The sequence below is a fragment of the Crocodylus porosus genome, unplaced genomic scaffold (genome assembly GCF_001723895.1).
Source record: "Crocodylus porosus isolate Cpor-Errol unplaced genomic scaffold, CroPor_comp1, whole genome shotgun sequence".
NCBI classification, from domain to species: Eukaryota; Metazoa; Chordata; order Crocodylia; family Crocodylidae; genus Crocodylus; species Crocodylus porosus.
The window spans coordinates 2653231-2676833 of NW_017728917.1; the positions used below are offsets into that span (position 1 = coordinate 2653231).

The 23603-nt window shown below is 41.3% G+C and overlaps 1 protein-coding gene across 3 annotated transcripts in view; it reads right to left on the reverse strand.

Annotated features, from left to right (window-relative positions):
- Positions 1 to 23603, reverse strand: part of GRM7 (glutamate metabotropic receptor 7) — a 532223-nt gene that overhangs the window by 246640 nt on the left and 261980 nt on the right. For all 3 annotated transcript variants that reach the window (XM_019536596.1, XM_019536595.1, XM_019536594.1), the window contains 2 exons: positions 10244 to 10385; positions 8714 to 8868 (listed from right to left, as the gene is read on the reverse strand). In XM_019536596.1, the coding sequence (XP_019392141.1) occupies positions 8714 to 8868; positions 10244 to 10385 (297 nt within the window). The remainder of the gene's footprint in view (positions 1 to 8713; positions 8869 to 10243; positions 10386 to 23603) is intronic.

Sequence of the window (23603 nt, forward strand, 5' to 3'; positions counted from 1 at the left end):
TAAGGCTGGTGAAGAAACAGGATTCCTTGGAAATGGGAAAGAAAGGTGCAGCTCAGCTGTGGGAGTGAAGAGGAAGTCAAAATATATGCAGTGTACAATCACCATGACTTGAAAAAGAATAGGTGCAGAGGTGGACTACATGTAATGGGTAGTACCACGTATCTGATTTAGATGGGCTGCACTGACCTATCCTTGCATCTTACATCTCCATATCTCCATCTTTTGTCTAAGATCAAGCATTCAGAGGAGAGTGTGTCAGGGCTCTCTTGGTACCAAGTTGGTATTTGAGTACCTCTAGGCCTGGTGACAGCTCCCTGTGGAAGGAACACCTGCCTGTTTTTAGCTCCCCCCCACCTCCAAAAAGAAAAGAAAAGAAAAGAAAAGAAAAGAAAAGTTCCCATCAGCATGTTTTTCCCATATGGGCCATGAACTTCATAGTCATACTCAGTGTTGGCTCTATTTAATCAGCTTCATTGTTGGCTTCTATTACTGAGCACACATGGCTTTCAGCAGTAATTCAAAGACAGACATTTAAAGGGGTTGACCTTGTAGACAAATGCAAGACAAGGGGCTTTTTTCCCTTGTGTTGATTCGAGGGGGAACACATCTTATACTTGAGTAAATATAGTAATCAAAGACTCAGGGTTCGATAGAGGTGGCAAGTTAAAGCTTATAGTAAATACAGTAATCAAAGACTCTGGTTAAAACAAAAGGGCAACAAATGCCTTTTTTCCCCCACAGTCTACACACCACCCTGTCTTCACAGCAGGTTTAGGTGGACCTGAACAGGCAAATATTTTGCATACCTCTAGTATTTAAAATGTGCCATCGTTAATTCAACAACAAGTCAATACAGAGCTATTCTAACATGATCAAATCCAGTTTTCCTTCTTTCCCTTGTGGCCGGATGCTTTCATCTTGCTGGCAGAAAGAAATGCTTTGCCTCCAGGAACAGAGTTTAAAAACTCATCACTTAAAAATTATTATCTGACAGGAAGAACTTAAATGGATGTCTGAACCAGTAGTGTTATCATCTCTAATCAGAGGGTCATCCTGCTAGCTCCCATATATATGTATATGGTATAATAAAGATAGCTACCCCTGGCCGTTAGAAAGTATAATTAGATTTTGGTATCATCCTGATAACAAGAAGGTGGAGAGCTTTGAAGTTTATTATATCTAGTGAAAAATGAAGAGGTAAAGTGGCAGTCATGTTTTTAAAGGTCAGCGTGTGATTAAAAAGGATAGCGGGGAAGTTCATTTAAATTTATAAAGGCATACTTGTTGAGGTTGTTAGCCTTTGCATGAATACTCGGACTCCATATCTGGAATTTTATAGAGACACCCTGACCTACGTGAATCCAATGTGAGTTCTTACGCTGTGTTAATTTTTATTTTTTGTTTGGCCCTTGCACTTCTGGGAATTCAAATAAAAAATGTTGCAAATGTAAAATTTTCTCCTGAACTGTACCTGCTTGTAAAGTACTTCTCCATGTACACCAATTTGTAAGGCAGAAAGTAAGCGTAGCCCAACTGAGTTGCAAAAACAACATCCTTGTTTTTCTCTCACTCAACCTTTGTGTTGGCTTTCTACAAACCCTACATTTCTCTAATGCTGCTTGAGCAGGCTTTATACATTTGTCTGGATATCTCTTATCTCCACTCTGACCGGTATCACATTATTAGTATTTCTAAGTACTGTGTTTACCTTAGCTCTACTTACACATCACAAACATTCCTGCCTCTTTGCTCTTTTTTCATTCCTTAGCATTGTTTTCTCTCTGCTCTTTCAACTAATTTTGCCAAGCAAGTCGTTTCTTCAGCACAAAACACTTACCTTTTTTCTTAGGCATCTGAAGAACCTGGGAAAGAATGAGATTGTTTTTGGAGGACAAACATACAGGGGACTAAATAAGAGACAACTGATTTGGGTTTCGGGTGGGTGTTACTGCCATTTGGTTTCTGTTGCATGGTTACTTTAGCTCACATCAAAGTCAACCACATCAGCAGAGGGATAGCATTCTTATGCTGTTATACCAAACAGAAAATAAATAATAGTGAAGAGGGCAGACCTCATACCATTCTGAATCTCACTAGAAAACACATTTCCTTTACCTTCTGCCACTGATAGTCACCATGGCTGTTTTTTGACGAGTATGCACATTTGGTTTCCTGGGTACAACTAGCAGCAACACACCTTGTACTGCCACTACTTGTCCCCTGGGAATGCCTGCGCCATGTAAACTCTGGCATGTGACAGGTTACCCTGGGTGGGGTAAAGGAGGCTGAGGCCAGCACTGGGCTAGTTCCAGCAGCCTTACCAGGGGTCCTAGGGGCCTCCTGGGGCTGCAGCAATGGCAATCCCGACATTCAGATCCCGGCCAGCAACCACAGCATGGCTCTGGCTGACCAGCCTCCAGTTTTTAGCCGTCCCTGTTGCCCCCGCTTGCCCCCCTTTTTTTGCATGCTTTTTTTGACCCCTGGATATACCCCAAGACACTACTGGAGAGAAAGAGTACACAAAAGGAGACCAGAGACTATTCTCCCTTACACACACACAAGTGGTTATGCCTACGGTATCAAAAATCTGAAGTAGTGTGTGCATTCCTGTAAATAGAAACACACGGGCTCCAGACCAAATATGTGTGTTAATTATTTCCTGAGAGCATGAGGACAGATTCCCTTGTTATCCAAGAGCTCAGAGTAACCAGATTTGGGGGCTTTTTGGTCAGAGTTAGGTATGGATACCTGGGGGGTCAATATCTAATACCTCTAATTAAAATATTTTTCAAGTTCACCTTTTTTATAAAGTGTGTACTCTTTAAGTGTGCACTCCCACTGGCTCATGGTCTACTGCAATTATTTAAATCAGATGTGACTTTATCCTTTCAGCATAATTACATCCAACACAACTGGGCTATATTAAGACTGACTCAAGCTGACTGTATTCAGTTCATGTAATGGTTTCTTAAATCACCCCATGGGACAGTGGCAAAGAAAATCTCGTCTCATGAGTGATGTCAAGCAATCAAACAAAGATTTAATTATCTGGGGACCTATCCTGCCATATGCCAAGTGCTCTAAACTTCCTCCTATGGCCAGAGCATGTTCTTATAACCAGGGTATATTGGGGACGCTCTGTAAATGAAGTTGAGGGTATTTTAAGTAGGATATAATTACATACATTTGCATGTTGATAACTTTTTTATTTCACAGTTTGTGTTAAGAGGTTATGATTTTAAGGGAAGAGATTATTAAAAAAAAATTAATATCTTACCAATAGGTCTATGCTACAAGATATTGAAAGTTCAGGAAGCATAGATTTATTTTCGTATAGAGGTAAGATTTAACGTTTGCCTACTTGCGTAATTTTTTCTTTGACAAGTGAGAGAAAGAAGCTACTGGCATCCCATATTGAAGAATAAGATATTCTCATGTTATCAGCAACAAACACCATCAGAAGAAACAGCAGCAGAGAAGCATGTTTCTACTGAAGCTGGTGAAAAATGCTCTCTAAGGTTTCAAAGGTAAACTCTCCATGGGGATCAGAAGAATGAAAATTTGCGGAGGCATGAGGTCTGGATCTTTTCAGGAAGTAAAGCAGTTATGGTGCAGAAAGAAGAGAAATGACTGAAATGTAAGATCCCCTTACCTTTATGATCTGACATAAAATATGAGTAACACTGAATACTATGTAGGCATCCTCCATAGTAAGTCATTTACCTATCCTTTTCATGTTCAAGTGCCTGTATCTCCAAAGATTTGTGAAATACGAATTATTAGTGGGAAAATTTGGCCATAAAGTGTACTTATACAGCATTATCCTGCTATTGTGAGCAGCTCTGATGCAACTCTAATGTACAATGATAGCTAATACTTACCATTGGCCCAACTAGGAACTCAAACCATGCTCCCTGCCCCGTTTTTGTTTTGTTGTTGTTGTTTTTTTTGAAGATATGAAATAAAGCATGACATCAGTTGCCAGGGCCAGACACCCCTTTGTGATTCACTTTTTTATGCCATGTAAAAAGGTAAAACTATTCCAACATTAAATTGATGGGTCTGCGTTTCCTGTAACTGGTCTGTAGAATTTCATTTTAGGAGCTAATGAAGAAATCTTGCAAACGCCAAGCAAAGCCTAACGTCAAAGGTTTGGGGCAGGACCACAGTAGGTCAAGGATGGGGTCTTCTGCTATTGGATGAGTCACAGCAAAGCAACTACTGCACCTCAGCTCCCCAATTAAGATTGTCCAGCCCAATGGTTCTTCATTCCTAACATGTCATGGAATAAAACTACACTGAATCCTATCCTTTATATCCCAATTAACCAAACTGTTCTAACACATACTTAACTCCTTCTCTATTAAACATAGGCTTAAGTCTCATTGACCTCAATGAGAGTTAAGCAAGTGCTTAATGTTTTCTTGAATCAGTGCATAAGAGTCCTAAAGCTAAGTGCAGCACTTTTTACATAACACTTCATAAAAAGTAGATTGTGCTAGGCATGATACTGTTCAAGATAAGATCCTTCAGGGCAAATACAGCTGCATTTTATCAATTTAGTTTCCTTTCTATCAATTTAGATGGAAAAATCTCGGCTTCTTATTTTATTTATTTATTTATCGTCAGAAGAAATGAGCTGGTAAACTTGTGGGAGCAGATGCTCTCTGCTAGATGATAAAAAGATGACATTAAAATGTCTGTTCTCATTTCACTTAGTCTCGTAACTAAATGATAACAATGACAACATAAAAAGATATGCAGAAGCCAAATTTATAAATCTGGAGAGCTTTCATGGTAAGGCATATACAATCACACACAAAAGTAATACTTTCACCAAACAAAAAATAATGCTATGTAAAAAAAGAATGGTATCCTGTAATTAACAGAATTCACAGCGTTTACCCCGATACATCAAATATGAACGTATAGCGGGTTGAAAAGGAGACACTCTTAGCCTTGGAAAACTGCTTTGTAGAAGGAAAATTATTCACTATGAAAGTTTTAAGAGCCGTTTTGAAATGACAATGTACAAGTTGCCTTAGAAAGGGAGAAGCCGGATTTGTTCCTCCTCCTTATCCAATTTTTTTTCTGCCCTCTCAGAAGAAGTAAGCAGATGGCAAATGCAGACAGTAATTAGGGATGGACAAAATGGACTGAATAAAGGAAGAGTTGACATGCACCTTTCCAGGCGATTAGAGTTTGTTCATGAAACATTTGATATTGATGATGTTGATCTTACTTCTGAATGTTTGAGAATCTCTGTGACCTTCTCGCTCTTTATCCAAAGCAAAAGTATCATTATGATCGTGGCAGCGAATTTCAGCTATTTTCATTATTTCTTTTTACACAGAAGGACCTACTAGAAATCCTGTGAAAATCTATGTTCTAGTGACCAACTTCAAAGCAAGAGAAGTTCTGAAAAGCTTGCAAAGTTTATGATTCTTATAACAGTATTGAGTTGCGCCTTCCACTCTACTGATGTTCATCTACCACTGGTGGCAATACTATTAGATTTGAAACTCTAGAACATTTTATTCTGTATTTCCATTTATATCGTGTAATCTCATTGGGTGCATCTACACATGCCATTAAAGCAATGTGATATACTCCAGCACAAACTGTGCTGGAATTTATCATGGCTGGAATTTATCGTGTACTGGAATTTACTTATAATGTCACATGAAGATGCTCAAACTGCGGTGGTCCAGGATGCACATTCAGATGCTACACACAGCACAGGGATCACAGCAATTTGAGCCAGGGTGGAGCAGCAAGGGGTTGAGCTGGGGCTAGGGGAGTCAGTCCCATGCTCTGGGAGGAAGTGGCAGAGGGACTGGCTGGGGCACAGGAGCACTCCAGCATGCAGAGCACTGTGGCTAGGAGGCAGGCAGGGGTCTGGGCCCCTGCTGCCTGGGGTGACCAGGTGCAATGTACACCCTGGGTCAATGCTTACATATGTGGTTAGACAGTTATTTTCACTGCCGTGATATAGCACTGTTTCTGACAGTACTATCTGATGGTGGCAAAAATTGATTTGCTGCAGTCTAATAGCAACACATGTGTAGACTATGATGCTTTACACCACCACTGCAAATTACTTTACTGCGTAGTTAAGCACACATGTAGATGCACCCACTGAAAAGCAATACTATTTTACTTCTCATTGTAATGTAATATGCACTCCTTCAGTATCAGTATTAACTTGCAGCACATACAACATATGAAGGATAAGCCTGCATGCACCTTATTGATGCTATCAGGAACACGACCTTAAGAACTACTATTTTAAGTGGTCATGTGAATTTCTCAACTGAGTCATCATGGCGGAAGGTGACCAGTGCGTCCCCCAGGGTTCAGTGCTCGGACCAGTGCTCTTCAACGTGTTCATCAACAATTTGGATTCAGGTATTATAAGCAATCTGGCGAAGTTCACTGACAACACCAAACTATGGGGGGGCGTGATCATTCTTGAAGACAGCTTGGTAATACAGGCTGACTTGGACAGGCTAGTGAAGTGGGCAGACCTCAACCTGATGTCATTTAATATAGAGAAATGTAAAGTGCTCTAGCTGGGGAGAAATAACCCACAACACACTTACAGGCTCACCAGTGCTATGCTTGCCAGCACCACAACTGAACAAGACCTGGGTGTCATGACTGACAACAAAATGAACGTAAGACACCAATGCAATACCATAGCTGGCAGAGCTAATTAAGCACTGGCATGCATCAACTGAGGCATCTCAAGCATGACTAAGGATGTCATTCTCCCACTCTGCCCGGCCTTGGTGAGACCGGAACTGGAGTACTGCATCCAGTCCTGTGCGCCACACTTCAGGAAGGATGTCAAGAAGCTCAAGAGAGTCCGAAGGAGGGCCACGTGCATAATTACAGGCCTGGAGACCAAGACATATGAGGAAAGGGCTAGGGAAGGGATTGTTCAGCCTGTTGAAGAGAAGCCTCAGGGAGGACTTGGTGGCAGCCTGTAAGTACAGCAAGGGTGTACATCAGGACCTGGGGGAGCACCTGTTCACCAAGCCCCCCCAGGGGTAGACAAGAAATAATATGCACAAGCTGACTGCGATCGCTTCAGGCTAGACATAGGAAAAACTTCTTTACAAGGTGAGTGCCAAGGGTTTGGAACAGAGGTGGTACAGTCATCCAACCTGGCGATCTTCAGAAAACATCCTGATGCCCATTTTGCTGGGGTCATCTGACCCCAGCAGTCTTTCCTGCCCAAGTGCAGGGGGGCTGGACCTGATGATCTGTAAGGTCCCTTCCAGCCCCTAACATCTGTGAAACTATGAAACCAACATCATAGGCAAAAGCTTAATTCCAATTCTGACAAGTAATAGAAGGCAAAGTAGGCACAACTTTTTTTCAGATACATTCACTGGGCTGACATTTTAAAATGTGGCTTTAAGATGTTAAATGCTCTGTTGTTTCCAATAGACCATTCAGTGTTTTCAATTGCATCTAATGTGTATAACGTACGGACCGTAAAGATACTATTTTAAAATACCAAAAACTCTTTCATACATATTACTATTGTGGTTTTCTACTTACTTTTCTATACCTTTGGTGCAGTGTGTTAGAAATATCCCAGGGATACTATGTAGGCAGCACAAAGGTGATTGAAATTGCCTAGTTTTCACATGCAATATACCCCCAGTGTCTATCTATTTCAGGTATTTATGAAAATGAAAGGCTGAAGTGCATTATAGTTCTAAGAAGAATAATTAATAAGGTAGTAGTGTAGCTGGAGTAAAAAGACAGGCAAATATTTGATCTTCCTTTGAGTCAAGACGTGGGAGCTCATTTTAATGTGTGAAACGTTCCACAGATTCTTAGGAGACCTGGCCTGACAGACAAGGAATACAAAGCCATGTACCAACAGAGGAGTTCTTTTTCTTTGCTTAGTGTCTCCTTTATAAAAGAACTTTTCTTTTCAAATTAAATTAGAACATGAATTCTAATCATCAAGTTTTGTTAGCCCAGAAGGATGCCAATTAGGTTTCTAAACATCTGTATAGACAAAGGGGGTAACAAAGAAATGATGGTTTAGAAAGTAAAAACATAGAGGGGAAAAATTATAGGGAAGCAGAGAAGAAAATCACGTCTAGAAATGTGCGTACACACAAACACACATAGTTAATATATGTTTACGTGTGCATGGGTTAAACAGTGTTTATGAATGTATGTTCATACATGGTATATCTGTGTAAGTCTCCCTGAATGTTTTTCATGTATTTGACTTACCATGACAAAACTGAAATATAATTAGAGAGAAAAAAGTTTTGCCTTCCTAAAAACTATATAATCAGAGCTATACATAAACATATAATATGTAAAGATTTTATTCTTGTTTCCATTATTTTGCTTCCTTTTAGTGGTGATAATACTCTGTACAATCAACAAGCTACTAAGTTATGATAAGCATGAAAATAAATGCCAAGAGTTTTGCAACTGAGGAATAAACTTTGATACTGTAATTTGAATCCCAGATCCCAGGAAAACCTAAGGGAATTTAGACAAGTGAATTTGCGTTGAATTGTAAATCATGTCATAAATATATATTTACAACCACAACAAATCTGCTTGTTCACATGCATATTGACGGTTGCATATTGGTTAGCTATCAATAATATTCCATGGACTGAGGAAAAATATAAGACATTATGACAAAAGATGATGAAAATAGATTTCTTACCCTCTATGGTTGCTCTCTTAGGCAGAATGGTGATTGCTCCCTCTGCAATGTCTTCTTGCTGAACCAATGGACTCATTTTGGAGCCCCAAGTATCTGATCCCACCCAGAGAAAATGACCAACTTGATCAGCCCTTTTAGCCGCTGCAAGGATTTGTCTGTGGATAGGAACATTTTAATTCACATTAGAATGCAAAATGAAAGGGAACTGGATTTAATTGCCCAGGAATAACAACAAACAGGGCAAAATTGCTGAATGAGCAGAAATAATGTATTCCTGTAACTAAAACTGAGCTTAGGAATTTAACTGTCTATATAATGATGATGCATTAAGACGAAACTGCCTCTCCTTTTTCCTTAGGTTTGTATTCTTGGAGTGAAATCCTGGCTTCACTGAAGTCCATGGGAATTTTTACATTGATTTTACTAGAGGCAGGTTCATCCCAACTTTTATTGTTGCTGTTGTTAAATCTGAATGTTATTTTGCATACTTAAATCATTTAAAAACAGTCAGCAACACTAGAGCTCGCTGGTAATTTAGAGATTACTTCACAGAGGACTTCAAAAGCAACAAATGCATTTCTCATGAAGGGTAAATGGAAACTTCCTTGCTTTTAAATTATATTCATATCATCCTGAAAAGCAAATGAAACCTGGTCTGTAAAGTTACTACTGAACAGCCAAGTCATTGTAAAACTAATAACAGCAATTAGTCTAGCAAACACATGATTAATTAATTTCAAATACTTAGCCTGAGCAGTATTTCTATGATTGTTATCACTGTAGCATATATATCCATCCAAGGATCTCCCAGTGTTTTACATGCTGTAATTAAATCTCATAATATCTCAGGGCACTTATGAAAAAACACGGCTGTGGCATTCCAAAGGGGTCTGCCACTGGCTGTTTCTGGACAGCAGCACCAGTAGCAGGATGTCAAAATTGTCAATGGGCACATACTGGCAGTTCCCAAGTCTTGGCATAGGAGATAGTAGCCTAAGAAATATGGGTAGTTTTTGCCTCAGTCTTACAGCATCCTAGACACTTGCAAGAATCAGTCACTTTTCTCCATAATGTTTAGCAGACAGAGTCCTCTGAGCAAAAGTCTACTTCTGCACAAATGAATGAACAAGCAGCAATACTGTACATTATTTTGCTTACAACAACAGCATTATGAGGTTATGATATTAAACATGAGAAACACACGGGGTAAAAGTTGGCACCGTTTAGATTAATCTTTAAGATCCTGCACCTTTTCTGAAGCTGAATTTGAAACTCTAATCACATCTCACATCATAAAGTTTTCTTTCAGAAGAGCAGAAATGCGTACAAGGAAATGCTTTTACCCAATACAGGCTTAGTGAAACATACCATACATTTTTTTCTGATATTTCTGTGGAAAAGGTATCATCCTTGATTGTATAGTGTCTTTCAAACACATCACTGTTTCATTGCACTGTACATTCTTACTTGCTTTGTCTGCTCCATAAAGCCATCAAGCACAAATTAATTAATTCCCTCAGTCATCCTTACTTTATGTCCTCATCATTGGCAAAAATAACGATGGCCCTGGCGTTGGGAGTTTCTAGGAGCTGCTTGATAATTTTATCAAAGTCGATATTCTTGTCTTTGCGATCCTGTGGGATTTTCAGTGACTGAGCAATGCAGAGCCCACCTGTTAAAAACAAGAAGAAGAAAAAAAAGCAAAAATTTGTAAATGAAGAACAAGGAAAGAGAGATATAAGTACAGGGGGGACAAGAGGGAGGGAATTACTACTTGATTCTGATCTTTTGAGAAAACTGTTAAGCTTCATGGTAAGTCTAGAAAGCTCTTTAAGGGGAGGGAATGGCATTTGTGTGTTTATTTTTAATCTAGTAAGTGTTTGCTACTTGATAGGATGCATACAGTACTCAGGGCTGAGTAAAGCCACAAATGGACAGAACAGACCAGGGAAGTAGAAAGGTGATGAAACTGTACAAGCTCAAACAGGTTTAAATAAAGAAGAGACTGAAAAGCAAGCCATGTTGACCAAAAGATAGACAAGTAAAATACACAGCAACTTTATTTGGCATAGCACCTTGGAACTGAATAAATAGAAGGAAAATACAGAGAAACTGCTCTCGCTGGATAAGCTGAAATAGGAACGAAAGAGAAATTAAGCTATTATCAATAAAGAATGTGATTATGCACATCTTTCCTTTGCAAATATCCACCCTTGAACTAATCAAGCAAGGACTTGGAACAAAGCAAGCATTTACAGCATTTAACCGTTAATTAATATCCAGAATTCTTAAGATAAAATGATTGCAACCAACATAATGGCAGCAACATAGAAAGCAATCATTGGCAAGGTTCTTGATATGAACATATTGAATATAACTATGTTAGTTTTATTACTCTTGTTTTAGAAACATAAAATTATTCAACATTTTCATTCCTTCCCTGCCACAGGGGAATGGGCTCTTCTTTTTTTCACTTCTCAAGCATAAAACTCTTTCATCATTTATAGCATTTTTAACATACACTTTTACCCTCAAAGTACTTTACATTGATAGTTAATACATTTTCAAAGATGCATAATAAGAAACTGCAATGGAGAGGAGTAATTAAAAGATGGAGGCATAGGAGAGAAAAAGATGTTTACTGGTAATGTTTAAAAATAAATGGAGAGTTAATGAGAAAAATGGCAAACCTGCTGTAGTGGAAATGCAGAGGAAAACATTCGCACACTGGCAAGTGCAAGATACCTGCCCATATTTAGGGTCTCACTTCTGCAAAAGAATAAAACCCACAAGCTTACGATATAAGCAAAATAAGCAAACAAAAAAAGGAGAAAGCAAGTGCCAAAAAGGAAAACCATTGCAGAGCCAAGCATATCTGTGAGCACAAAATGCATGGACATAAAAATATGTAACTTTTATAAGATATTTTTCATCAATATATCTCTCAGCACTTTAACATGGAGGTCAGTATCATCACTCTACTGTTACATACTGGGTATGTCTATGTGTGTATTTATGCACACCTAAACTTAATGCACCTTTGTTTAAGGCACATTAAGGTGATTTAGGCACATGTCTACACATGGATGTGCTAATGCATATTAATATGCATTAAATTTAGACATGGATAGCTAAGTCACATTAGCGCACATGCAGATGTGCTAATGCACATTAGTACAGTGTGTGTCCATTAATGCACACCGTGTTAATGTGCATTAGCACGTCTACACATGTGCTAATGCGACTTAGCTATTCATACCTAAATTTGATACCTGCTTTATGCTTTATACGGGTATCAAATTTAAGCTCACGTAGCTTTAAATTGCCACTTTTAAGGTGCATTAAGGGCACACATGTGTAGACACAGGCCCTTAGCGTGCCTTAAAAATGGTGACTTTAGGCTAAGCTCACTTAAAAGAGGCACACAGACATGCCCACTGAGAACCTGAGGCAAAAACCAATAGAGTAACTTGCCCACCAGTAGGACGCAAGCCAAGCCAAGAGTAGGCCCAGGACTCTTGGGCAGATAAAGAATTTTTCAGCTAAACTGAAAATATGAGGGGAAAAATTATTTTGGGTGAATCAAAACAGAAGCTTATCTGATTTTTCTTTCCCCTCCACCCCCTTCTAATAAATAAGGGGAAATATCATTCCTGTCAATCTGGAACTTTCTTCTGAAACATTTTGTTTTGTTTGGGGTTATTCAATCCATTATAACCTGCTTTCCTGTTTTAGCTCAAGTCATTTTTTAAATTAAATTACACTTTAGAAAAAGAAAACACACAAAAAACCCCCAACTCTTCAAACATTTCATTGTCAAAGAGGTTTCCCAATGTTTGACCATGTCTGAAATTGGCTGAAATGTTACCGTTCACCCAAAAATATCTGCCAAACGTGACTTGAAGTTATACATGTTTGTTTCCTCCTAAAGTTCTTGGTTTTTCTTCTTCTTTTTTTTTTTGGATGGGGGGTATGGAGGAAGGATTTACTGTTGTCAAAAATATTCCACGGAATCAGAGAAAAAAAAAAGAGGGCTGGAAAGGGGCCTCAGGAAATAATCCAATTGAGCTTCCTTCTCAGAGCAGAATTATCCCCGTCAAAACCACCCAGACAAATGTCTCCCTAGCTGCTCATCCATCTAGCTTTGTTCTTAAGTTCCAGTCCAATGCTCTATAAACATGCTCACACTGTCTCAAAAGGCAAAGACACCAATACCTGGGCACTGAATTGAAATGGACAGGGAAATCAATTAATACATCTCCGCTTGCCACAGAGTGCCTTTTGTTTGATGATCAACCTTTTTCTCCCTGTGTCTCAGAATGAAAAACTGTTCTGCCTTGGCCTGCCTAAGGAGAATGTGAAGGCATTAGCTGTTCTTTAAAGGTATGAGTGCCCTCTCTAGCATTTCATCAAGCCAAGCTAAGCTACTCTGAATCGCCCATGAGAGACTCTAGTTTCTCTTGGAAGTTTGGCGACTCAGGAGAATTTGTTGGGAAAGATTTAAAAAAAAAAAGTAATAAAGAAAAACAGTGGCTTGTTGCGAAGTGCCAGATTTGTCACTTGAATTCCCGCTACTCTGATGCATCAGTGAATGGGACTAGGCATATTTTACAGTGTCAAAACTACCATGCCTTAGCATGCTGGGTAGAACCAATCTTTAGATATATTTGAAGCGAATGATGAGGTGTTTTGTAATCGAGCATAACTCTCCTTAACTTTCATTCAGATAGAAGTGTACACCTTGCAAGATTGAAAATATGGAGAAGGAACCCTAGATATGCCAGAAAATGGTGGATGACAGCACTAAGTATATTTTAATGTGCTGTACCAACAAGAAAGTGTAATATCTCTGTAGGCTGGGGAAAAAGAATAACCTTTTGAGAAAATGCAGTAAGGAAAAGTAGATATGGTGACTTGTCTCTTAACCATGTCAATTTATCTTCAGGTTGATACAAAGACAGAATAGACAGAAGGAAATGAAAACAAGAAGCTTTTTTTTTTATAACCTATGAAGTGCTATAACCTATGGCATTTCCCTTGTTAAGGCTCCAGTTGCAATAAAGACCGTTGCTAATGTACCGTTATGGCAAAACAGGTAATGAAATCAATGTTTTAGGTTGAGCAACTGGATTATATCACAATGTAAATAATTGGCAAAAAGGATTAAATATTCAGGACTCTAAATACTTCAATAGTCCCATCCCAGATGGACATTGTGCATTGTGTGGATCATGCAACCTCTTTTGTCTGAAGACTCAGAGAATGCAGCTGCTGTGGATATTAGTGTTTACAGAGCCGTGTGTCTGAGAGATCCCTTTGTGTGGCAAAGCAGTTGGACAGAAGATAACCTATATCTGGGCTTATTAAACCAAAGTCTAATCAAGCCTTGGTCTGTAAGAGGAACAATAAGCTCTTTGCAACTGAATGGGCTCTAATTAAAGGTCTTCCCAGGTAACATTACAAGACTTTGAAATGGCACAGGGTATTGAAAGCAGGAGAGGAAGTAAATACGTTAGGGCAGGGGTTTTCAACCTTTTACAATCAGCGTACCCCCAGCAACCGGACACAGAGCAGTGTGTGTCCCCAGCAGCTGAATGCAGGGGGGGGTGGAGGTGGGGGAAGGGCAACACACGGCTGAATGCAGAGCGGGGGAGGGGTACGTGGCCAAATGTGGAGCGGTGGCATTGGCTGTATGGAACCTTCCCCTGCGTCGGGCTGGGCAGGCAGCACGGGATGATGTGTGGTGCGTCCCCACCCCCACGTACCTCCCAGGGCTTTCTCAAGTACCCCGGGGGTACGCATAACCCCGGTTGACAACCCCCAAGTTAGAGCTTGAAAAACCAGGGTTTGATTTCTTGTTCTGCCACAGACTTTATTATGTGACTATGAACAGGTAAATTAGCCTTGTTGTGCTTCACATGCTCATGTGTAAAATGGGTAGAAAATGGCACTTCCTTACAGCCTTAGAAATCATTAGAAAGGATAAATGCATGATATATTGTGAAGTGGTCAGAAACGATAGTGGTAAGGGCAGTCTGAAGGAGGGAGATGCTTCTCCAGGCCCAGGGCTCAGACTAGTATTTTGGCTAAGGCTTTAGAAATTTGACTAGCTGGTGTAAAATGTAATGCCATTTTTGCCACCTCTGCCCCAGGTCAATGTGACTCATGTACATTTTGTGAAACTAAATAGAAAAGAAGCATATTACTAATATCATTGTAGCACCTAGCAGTTGCAGCCAGAGAAAAGGAAACCATTGTGCAAACACAGAACACAAAGATGAAGCCTGCCCCAAACAGCCTGCAATTAACATATGAGACAGGGCAGGAAACAGATACATATAACAGGATGAGGAAGAAGAAACAATGTTGGCCTGTACTATAAGTGGCAATCTCATTGTGCCACTGGGTTATTTGCTTCATTATTGCAGGGATCACAGCTAAGGAAAGGTTTATGAAGGAGTCTGAAGGACAACAGTGGAGGCTTTGTGAGTTTTATGGAGCGCTACTCCCAAGCTTTTGAGTCAGAACAGGAGAAAGCAGATGTTTAGTTAGAAATGTATTCAGAGAGCAAGATTGGCTGTCATTATGGACTTGCTGGATGTAGAAGCGGACCTCCAAACAGTGACTTGAGAGATGATAGCTAGGGAAGGGATACGGTATGAAGGACCTTAAGGTTAGGGACAGACATTGAATATACACAGGTTTAAGTGATCAGGAACTGATTTAAACCTGTAACAGAACACATGTTCAGTGCACATAAACCAGTCTGAAAATGGCTGAAACCAGTATAAGATAAACCTGGGTGAATGTAGTATCAGACTTAACTGATTCGGGTCAAACCGATACATGCAATGTCTGCCCCAGACCCCTTGCTGGTTTAAGTTAAATCATACCCACCCCCCCCAGCATCCCAGATGCTTTGCAGCCCTGGGCTGGGCTCTCTGCTCCAGAGCAGGGCTGGTCCCGCACCTCTGCTCCCTAGCTGGCGCTCTGGCACAGGTACAGCAAGGTTTGCCCTGCTTCCCCCTGCCCATCCCCATCCCACTCACTACTCAGGCAGGAATTCCCCCCCTCCCCTCTCCCACAGCACAGACAGTAGCCAGCATGTGGCATGCTAGCTAATACTGAGAGGTGTCTGTATAAGGCAGGCAGGACGGTGGCTTAGGGCTTTTTGGAGCTAATCATCATGCCCCTCTGGTCTTTCCTTGCAAAAAGTTGGTTAAGAAGAGATTGAACTTATGAGAGGCTTTTGTCTTCTTGATGGGATGCTAAATGTTGTGTTATCAATTCCCTGCTGGCTCACTTGCTGGACAGGAGCAGCGAGCACGGGGACCCCTCCCTAATCAGAGCGTCCTGCAGGGGCCCGGCCTCAACTCAGCATTGTGGAAGGCAAGGGAGGGCTGCTCTAGTGCCCCCCAGCTTCTAGCCTAAGCCCCTGCAGACATGTGCCTGCATTTTCTCAGTCCAGAGGGAATGCTCAAATTATTGCAAACCAATTCAGCCTAGCCAGGTTAGACTAACCTGCAAAGATTGAATCAATTCAAGCTCACGTTTTCTGAATGTCTGTCCCTCGCCTAAATGTGAACATTGGTAGCTTATGTTTGTGAGACCGAGTAAAGTGGGATAGCAGAAGGGTAAAGAGGACTGAAATAGTCCTAGATGGGCTAGGAAAACAAATCATCCTTGCAAAAGCATTCTGAACGGACGAGAATGGGACCATGCTTCTATATTTGAAGGACAGAGAAAATGATATCACAGTAAACCAGATGAAAGCCTGGACGAAAGTTTTAGCTGTGTGAATGAGTTAGGAATTATGCCAAATTTATATCTGCCTACAAGTAACCAAAACCAAAACTACAAAACCCACAAATCTGCTTCCAACTAAAGGGGCAACAATGTTATTAGCTTTCTTTTTTCTGTTTCCAAGTCCAAACCGAGCAGCACAGTGCAGTACAGTCTCTTTTCAAACAAGGTAAAGTGATAATCACTGAACTAAAGGCATTAGTTTGTGTTCCCATTCAAACTTGTGAGCTTATTTAAAAGACTTTAAATCCTGTGGAGGAACTCATTACAGACAGTCACGTGCCATTTTTCATTCCTTAACTATACTAGATGCCCAATTACTTAGGCACATATTCTCCAAATGGTATGTAAAGAATACGTTTAACTCTCTTACACTCATCATGCTCCTAATGCAAGAGGAAATACATGTGCACAGTTATTTGTACCATCAAATTAATTCACAATGCTCCTGAGGTAAAGACCTTGAAGGAAGCTAAGCAGTAAAATTGTGAAAGTTGCAAATTAAGGATATTGTCACAGGACTACTGCAGTAATAGATTATCCTTGACTGACTCGAAAACAGGCAAAGGCTTTGAATAGCTACAAACTGCCACAGCAATTAGAGGGAATCTCAGCATTCACAAAATCAAGCAGATCCTGGATTCTGCCACTGATAAGTACCGTCCATGCATAGCCACAGCAGCTGACAATCTCTAATCTCAGCAGCACTTAGAAAAGCCTCTGAGTCATCTTGTGGATTAGTTTCACTAAAAGTAATGCTCTATACCAATTGCTTACAAAGAGGGTTTCCGTTGTTGCTTTGTTTTTGCCTAGTGAGGGAAGAGAGCTGGTAAATAATTGAAAATTTTCAACCTAATGCAAAGTCTATTATAGTGAGGGATAGTACGTGGATCACATCTGAAAAGCTTTGAATTGCAGTGCTTCAGAGGCTTGCCGGCTCTCAAGTACTACTGCAGGCAGACATGTTCCCCCACGTTGCTGATCCTGATATAGTATGGTTAAGACTGACAGCAGATGTCTGATACTCATGTCTCCATTATGCTAGAAGAAAGAGATGTAGTAGTCTGAACGCTTAAACATAATCTTTTTTCCTATGTGTACAAACAAGCAGCTGCATCATTTAGACTTTGATTCTTTTTAGTACTAATGACATCATCCAAGTATGAAAGCAAAGTAAAAATTGAAACTTCTTGGAGACATTTAAGGGGCAGAGTACATTCTTTCTTTGATGCGTAGTGAATCTCTGTTGTCAATGTGAAGATAACTGTGCAATTAATAAAAACAATTCTTTTATTTGGGTTTTTTTCCTGAAGATGCTGGCAAACAGTAATTGATGACATAAATCAATTACTTATGATTGATGGCATGCTGGGATGAGATGCACTACATCTCTCACCCAAGGGTAAATGCATTATTTCCTCTAGGTTGGCTGATCTCGTTTGGCGGGTTTTAAATTAGCTTCGTTGGGGGAAGGGGCTGTCCGAAGAGGAAGGGATGTTTCACCAACTAGCAAGGCAACAAGAACATCAGAAACCCAGGTAAGCAACAATGGGCACAGCAGTCCTGGGAGCAGGGGGGAGGTATGTGCAGTCTCAGGAGGCCTCACATGTCTGTACACTAATGCACGTAGTATGGGGGGAAAGCAGGAGGAACTTTGCCTTCTGATAGCAGGGATGAATCCAGACTTAGTAGGGCTCACAGAAACCTGGTGGGATCCTACTTACAACTGGGCAGTGGGCATTCAGGGATACACACTATGTAGAAGGACAGGACTGGGAGAAAAAGCAGGGGGGGGGTTGCCCTCTATGTCAAAGTGCAACTCACATAGTCAAGAATTAGGTTTGGGGCAGAGGAAGGTCAGGCAGAGGCACTGTGGGTCAAACTTCAAGGGGGGCAAGGTAAAAGGGATCTTATGGTGGGCGCCTACTATAGACCACCCTGCCAAGGGGTTGAGTTGGACCAGAATTTCTCAGTACAGCTTATGGAGGCAGTTAGGTCTAGGGATGTCACTTGTCATGGGGGATCTAAACTACCCAGACATCTGCTGGCAGAAGCAGTCAGCCTGGTCTGACCATTCATGTAGGTTCCTAGCTGAAATACAGGACCTCCACCTTATCTAGGCGGTGCACAGCCCCACTAGAGGAGATGCCTTGCTGGACCTGGTCTTGGCCACTGGGGATGACCTGGTGAGGGGACTGCAGGTCCTTGACCACCTGGGTGACAGCGATCATTGCCTGCTGGAATTCACCATCCAGCGCAAGGTGTTGAGGGCTTATACCAAGACTAAAGCCCCTGACTTCAGAAGGGCCAACTTCGATGAACTTAGGAGATTAGTGGGGGAGGCACTGAGGGCCCAAAAGATAGAGGATATGGCAGTCCATGAGGGATGATCGTACCTTAAGGGAATGATCCTCCATGCTCAGAGTGTGACAGTCCCAGAGAGAAAGAAGGGGGGTAAGAGTGCTCTGAACCCCCCCATGGGTTTTAAGAAGGCCTTTGACACTGTCTCTCACCCCATTCTCATTAAAAAATTGAGCGACTGTGACATTGGGAGGGGCTATCACCAAGGAGGATTACTTCTCTTTGGCCCCTCCCTTCCACCGGGTGTACGCCTCAGGCAAATCAACCTAATCGTAGTTAAGTCAGGCTGAGTGTAATGTCTTCATATACCCTTCAAGATCAGTAGCCAGATAAATGGCTGAGATCCAAGATTCAAGCAAGCATTTGATTGTAGCCTCAATTTTTTGGTGCATATCCATTTTTTGAGAGCTATATGCTTGACTGGAACTAGCAGCTGCTCTCATGAAAGCAGGTGCATTAACAGGAAGGCAGAGACTACCAGTCTGATGCATGTGGTATATTTCTCCGGTTCCCAGAATTGTTATTTGAAGAGACAAATGCACTTGCATAACTAAGATCTTTTGAAAGATATGTCTGAAAAACAATTTCATTTTGTTCTTGAAAATTTCTTTTTTCTCTATCGCTGTTCAAAAAATGTGGATGTAAGGTCTTTTTAACAGGCATCTTTTCAACTCCTTAACTGTTGCCAGCAAATGTTTGTTAAGTGACAGAAAAAAATCTATGAACAGAAACAAGGAATGAACCTGATAGATATATATAGATATATATAGAGAGAGATATATAGATAGATCTATCTAGATAGATAGATAGATAGATATTTGTACACACACGTGTATGTATATCTATATATACATGCTATATATAAAAGCATTTTCCAAACATACCTTTGTTCAGCACGTAAGGCATCAAGGTAGCACAGTCTTCCAAGAAAAGAAAAGAGAGCAAGACAAACCATTTCCCTAAACAGTAAGTTGAAAATTGCTTGGTCCTACACAGTTACTAGTTTTCCCAGTGGTTTCAGCCACTTTGGCAGACAGACCCAATTGTTTTAAATCGTTGCAGTCATTAGAATTCCCAGCACTGCAAGCCACTGGCAGTAGGGAGAGGTAGAACAGATACACGCCAACACTTAGACTGAAAGTTACAATATCTCTCAATCGTGTTTTGGCAGGCAAACAATACACAAATCAGAGTTAGGGTTTTCTTCCTTGATTAGTGGACAGTATGGAAGGCTTTTATTAGCTACCCAAAATACACATTTAGTTTAGAGGGAAGTAGGGCGAAGAGTCTCGGGTAATGAGTTAATGCACATGGGAAAAGTTTGGGATTGGAACATTTTGTCAGACCAATACTCCTTTGAGACCTGATTTTGAACAGATTTTTGGACTGGTTAAGAGATCTGTCTAGGTTCTGAAAATATCCACTTGTCCAGTTGGACATTTCATTCATCTGAACATTTTTAAAGTCCCTTCTCCATGTTCGCAAAACTCAAAGTGACAGGACAATCAGATAATTTGCTTGCTCGCAGGCTTTCCCAATCCCCTCCATTTCAAAATGGTCAGAACTAAATCTATTTATACTGAAATAACAGTGGTTCTCTGAGACGTGTTGTCCATATAGATTTCACACTAGGTGCATATGTACCCCAGGCATGGAAGTGAGATTCTTTCTGAACTGCAGTGTCCATTGGAGCTGTGCATATACAGCATACCTTCACAACCACTGCAGCCACTGGTGCAAGGACTCTGAGTTAGCAGGAAGGGAGGGTGGGGTGAGAAATCTCTGGGTAAGTAATAATTCTTTCATACTGGAATGATTTTCTCCACAGATTCCAGTCAGCCAGTTACCATGTACCTGAAAGTCCTTAAAAAGTGATTGCAAGTCTTATCAAAGCTATCATCTGATCTTCAAACCTGTTCCAGGGAACAGCAGGAGGTAAATATATAAAGAGAGAGTTCAATAGCTGTATGCTGAATCACCGCTTATTTGTGCTGAAGTTGGGTAAGAGTGGCCCAACTCTTGGCTCATCTGATCTACCGGCATGGAGGGCTCCATGGACTTCTCAAGCAAGGACAACTTAAATTGGTTTTCCTGTTTGCTAGGGCTCTTTCTTCAAAGCAGCAACAGATGGAACAGTATTCCATTATCTGTACCTCTGAACCAAGAGGTCATAACCGTGGCCATCATTTATAGGTCTGATGGAGGCACATGGCAGGTGCCAGTTCTCGATACTTAATGCTTTTGATTTCACCTCAACAAGATGGAAATCCCTTGTACAAGATAGAGCCAGGGGACAAAATTTCCTAACAGAAAAAATGATTTAAGTCACCAGGCTAGGCACATATGCATATTCTAAGCCCAACTAAATCCAGTGAAAGATTACATAAAGTAAGCTGTGTCCAATTGCTGAAAAGAGTCACTGACAGTGCGCCATCTTACAGCCACACCTGGAGAAAAAGATCTGAATGGCACTCAGTGCCATCCTTTTCCATCAACAGCACTCACAAGGACATGAAGAACACAAACATGGCTGAAACAGATATTGTTATTAGGGGGGAAAAAATCAAGTCTAGAGTGAAATCTGTGCAAACAATCATTTTAAAGAAGAAAATTATTTTCTTTATAGTGCAAAACAGATCTGTGGTGTTCTAGCAGGCGCCGCTGTGTTACTCAGCATGTTATTTCTCTGGGCTGCTTCCAATCTGAATTACAGGTTAAAGTAGCCCCAGAATTTCTGTAGCATTTCAAATTTCCTATCCTATTAGGCCTTGTCCTACATAGGTTAGGAGTTGTTTTGGAGTTACAGTCCAAAGGATACATAAATTTAGCCCAACTAGTTCTAAAGCTACAAATGCATGGTTGATTTCCTAAAAACCTCTATTGGAATGTTATATAAAGGAAACAAAATAAATGAATAAAAGATATTCAAGAATATCTGGAAGAGAGTCTACATGTACAGATATGAAACACCCATCCTCTCCCAAATTTCATTTCCAGTTGAAGCCTTGATGAAAGTAGTTAATGTCACTTATTTAAGCAGACTTTCTGTCTGAAGAATCATCATTATCAGTTTATCCCTGTTGAAAAGAGAAGCGTCTTCAGCTTGATTTTGATTCATACAACAGCCACTGTATCTTCACATTCTGCAGAAGGAGTTTAATATGACAAAATAAGGCTGGGAACCTGGGGACTTCAATCTTAAACTACTACTTACAGCACAGGCAATTAGGGCTGTGAGAGTAGCTGACTTTTTGCTGAACCAAAAAACTGGAAACAAAAAAGGATCAAATAAAACTGAATTTACTGTGTTTCAGCTGATATCGTTACAACAAACACAAACATCCCAGAAAAAAAACCATTCTGAAAATTCCGTTTGATTCAAAATAAAATGTTCCATTTGATTCACATGTAAGAGAAGCAAAGGAAATGGAACTAGATTCACAAAGGAGGAGGAAGAGGAGCAGCTTGTGGGGTCTCTAGCAGCTAAAACACTGTGATGAATACCTAATGATTTTTATTACAAAGTGGGACAGCTCCTACAGTGGAGACAGAGGAAAAGACCGTCCCCCTGGAGCCTGGTAGATAGCTGTAGGTCAATTTCCGAGGAGGTGGGAGTTGCAAATTCAACTCCTCTTGGCACAGTAACTAACGGAGTCGTCCTGCGGGAAGATTCTAATGCCGGCGTGTTCTAATGACACAGCTATTGGATAAAAGAGTCTGACACCTCCACCAGCATCGAGCCTCAAATACTCTTTTCCTGACTATTTGATGAATTTGACCTGAATTCAAGTATACTTTCATGGAGAATTTTCTCCTGAATCTAACAGTGGTTACAACTTAAAATGGAATAAACAAAGAGAAAAAAAAGTTCAGTGAGAGCTGGCACGTCTACACATCACTTTACGGTGATGTTGCAATGGCACTGAGTTTTAGGACTTCCCAAAGTATGGGTGGTTACTGCGCTGTGAGCGTGGCACACAGTTAGTGGGGCCCTGCAGTGGGGGAGAGGGAGGATGGGGAAGAGTTCCCATGTAGGGCCAGGCAGCCCTGTGTGCAGAGACTGCTCCAGGCAGAGCTCTCCCCCTCCTCCTCTCCCACCCCCCACCCCAGTCGCAACACGTAGGGGGTGCACAGGGGCGCACGTGTACCCCAAGAGCACTAGTGCACCCCCTGTAATGCCACACTCCCTGTTCAGCTGGTGGACAGGGAGGAGCACCAGTGCCCCCCCTGCGAGCGCCAGCCCGGGAGTGGGCCCGCCAGCAAAAGCGGCCGCGCTGCTTCCAGAAGTGGACATGGGACTTCCGGAAGCGGTGCGACTGCTTTTTGGTGAGTGAGATTGGCCGCTGGGAACCCCCTCCCCGCCCCCAGTTGCTGACTGGTGCCGGGGGGGCACATGTCAGGGGGGCACTCGAGACACCCATGCCCCACCCCACAGCAGATGCTTCCTCTTCCTCTACCCTCTACCCTCTGAACCCTGCAGGCTGAGCTGGGGGTTTAAACCCTTCCTCAGTCTAACTCAGGCCTGCCAGGGCCTAGCCATGCCCCCCTCAGCTCAGCTTCCCTGTTGGAAGGGAAGGGCTGCTCTAACGCCCCCGGGCCTGAGCCACTGCAGGCATGTGCCAAATGTCTATCCACCTGCAAATTGATTCACTCTGTGCAGGTTACACTAATAGCATGTAGACACACCCACAGAGTAATATATTTGAATCTAAATAAGAGCAAAGTG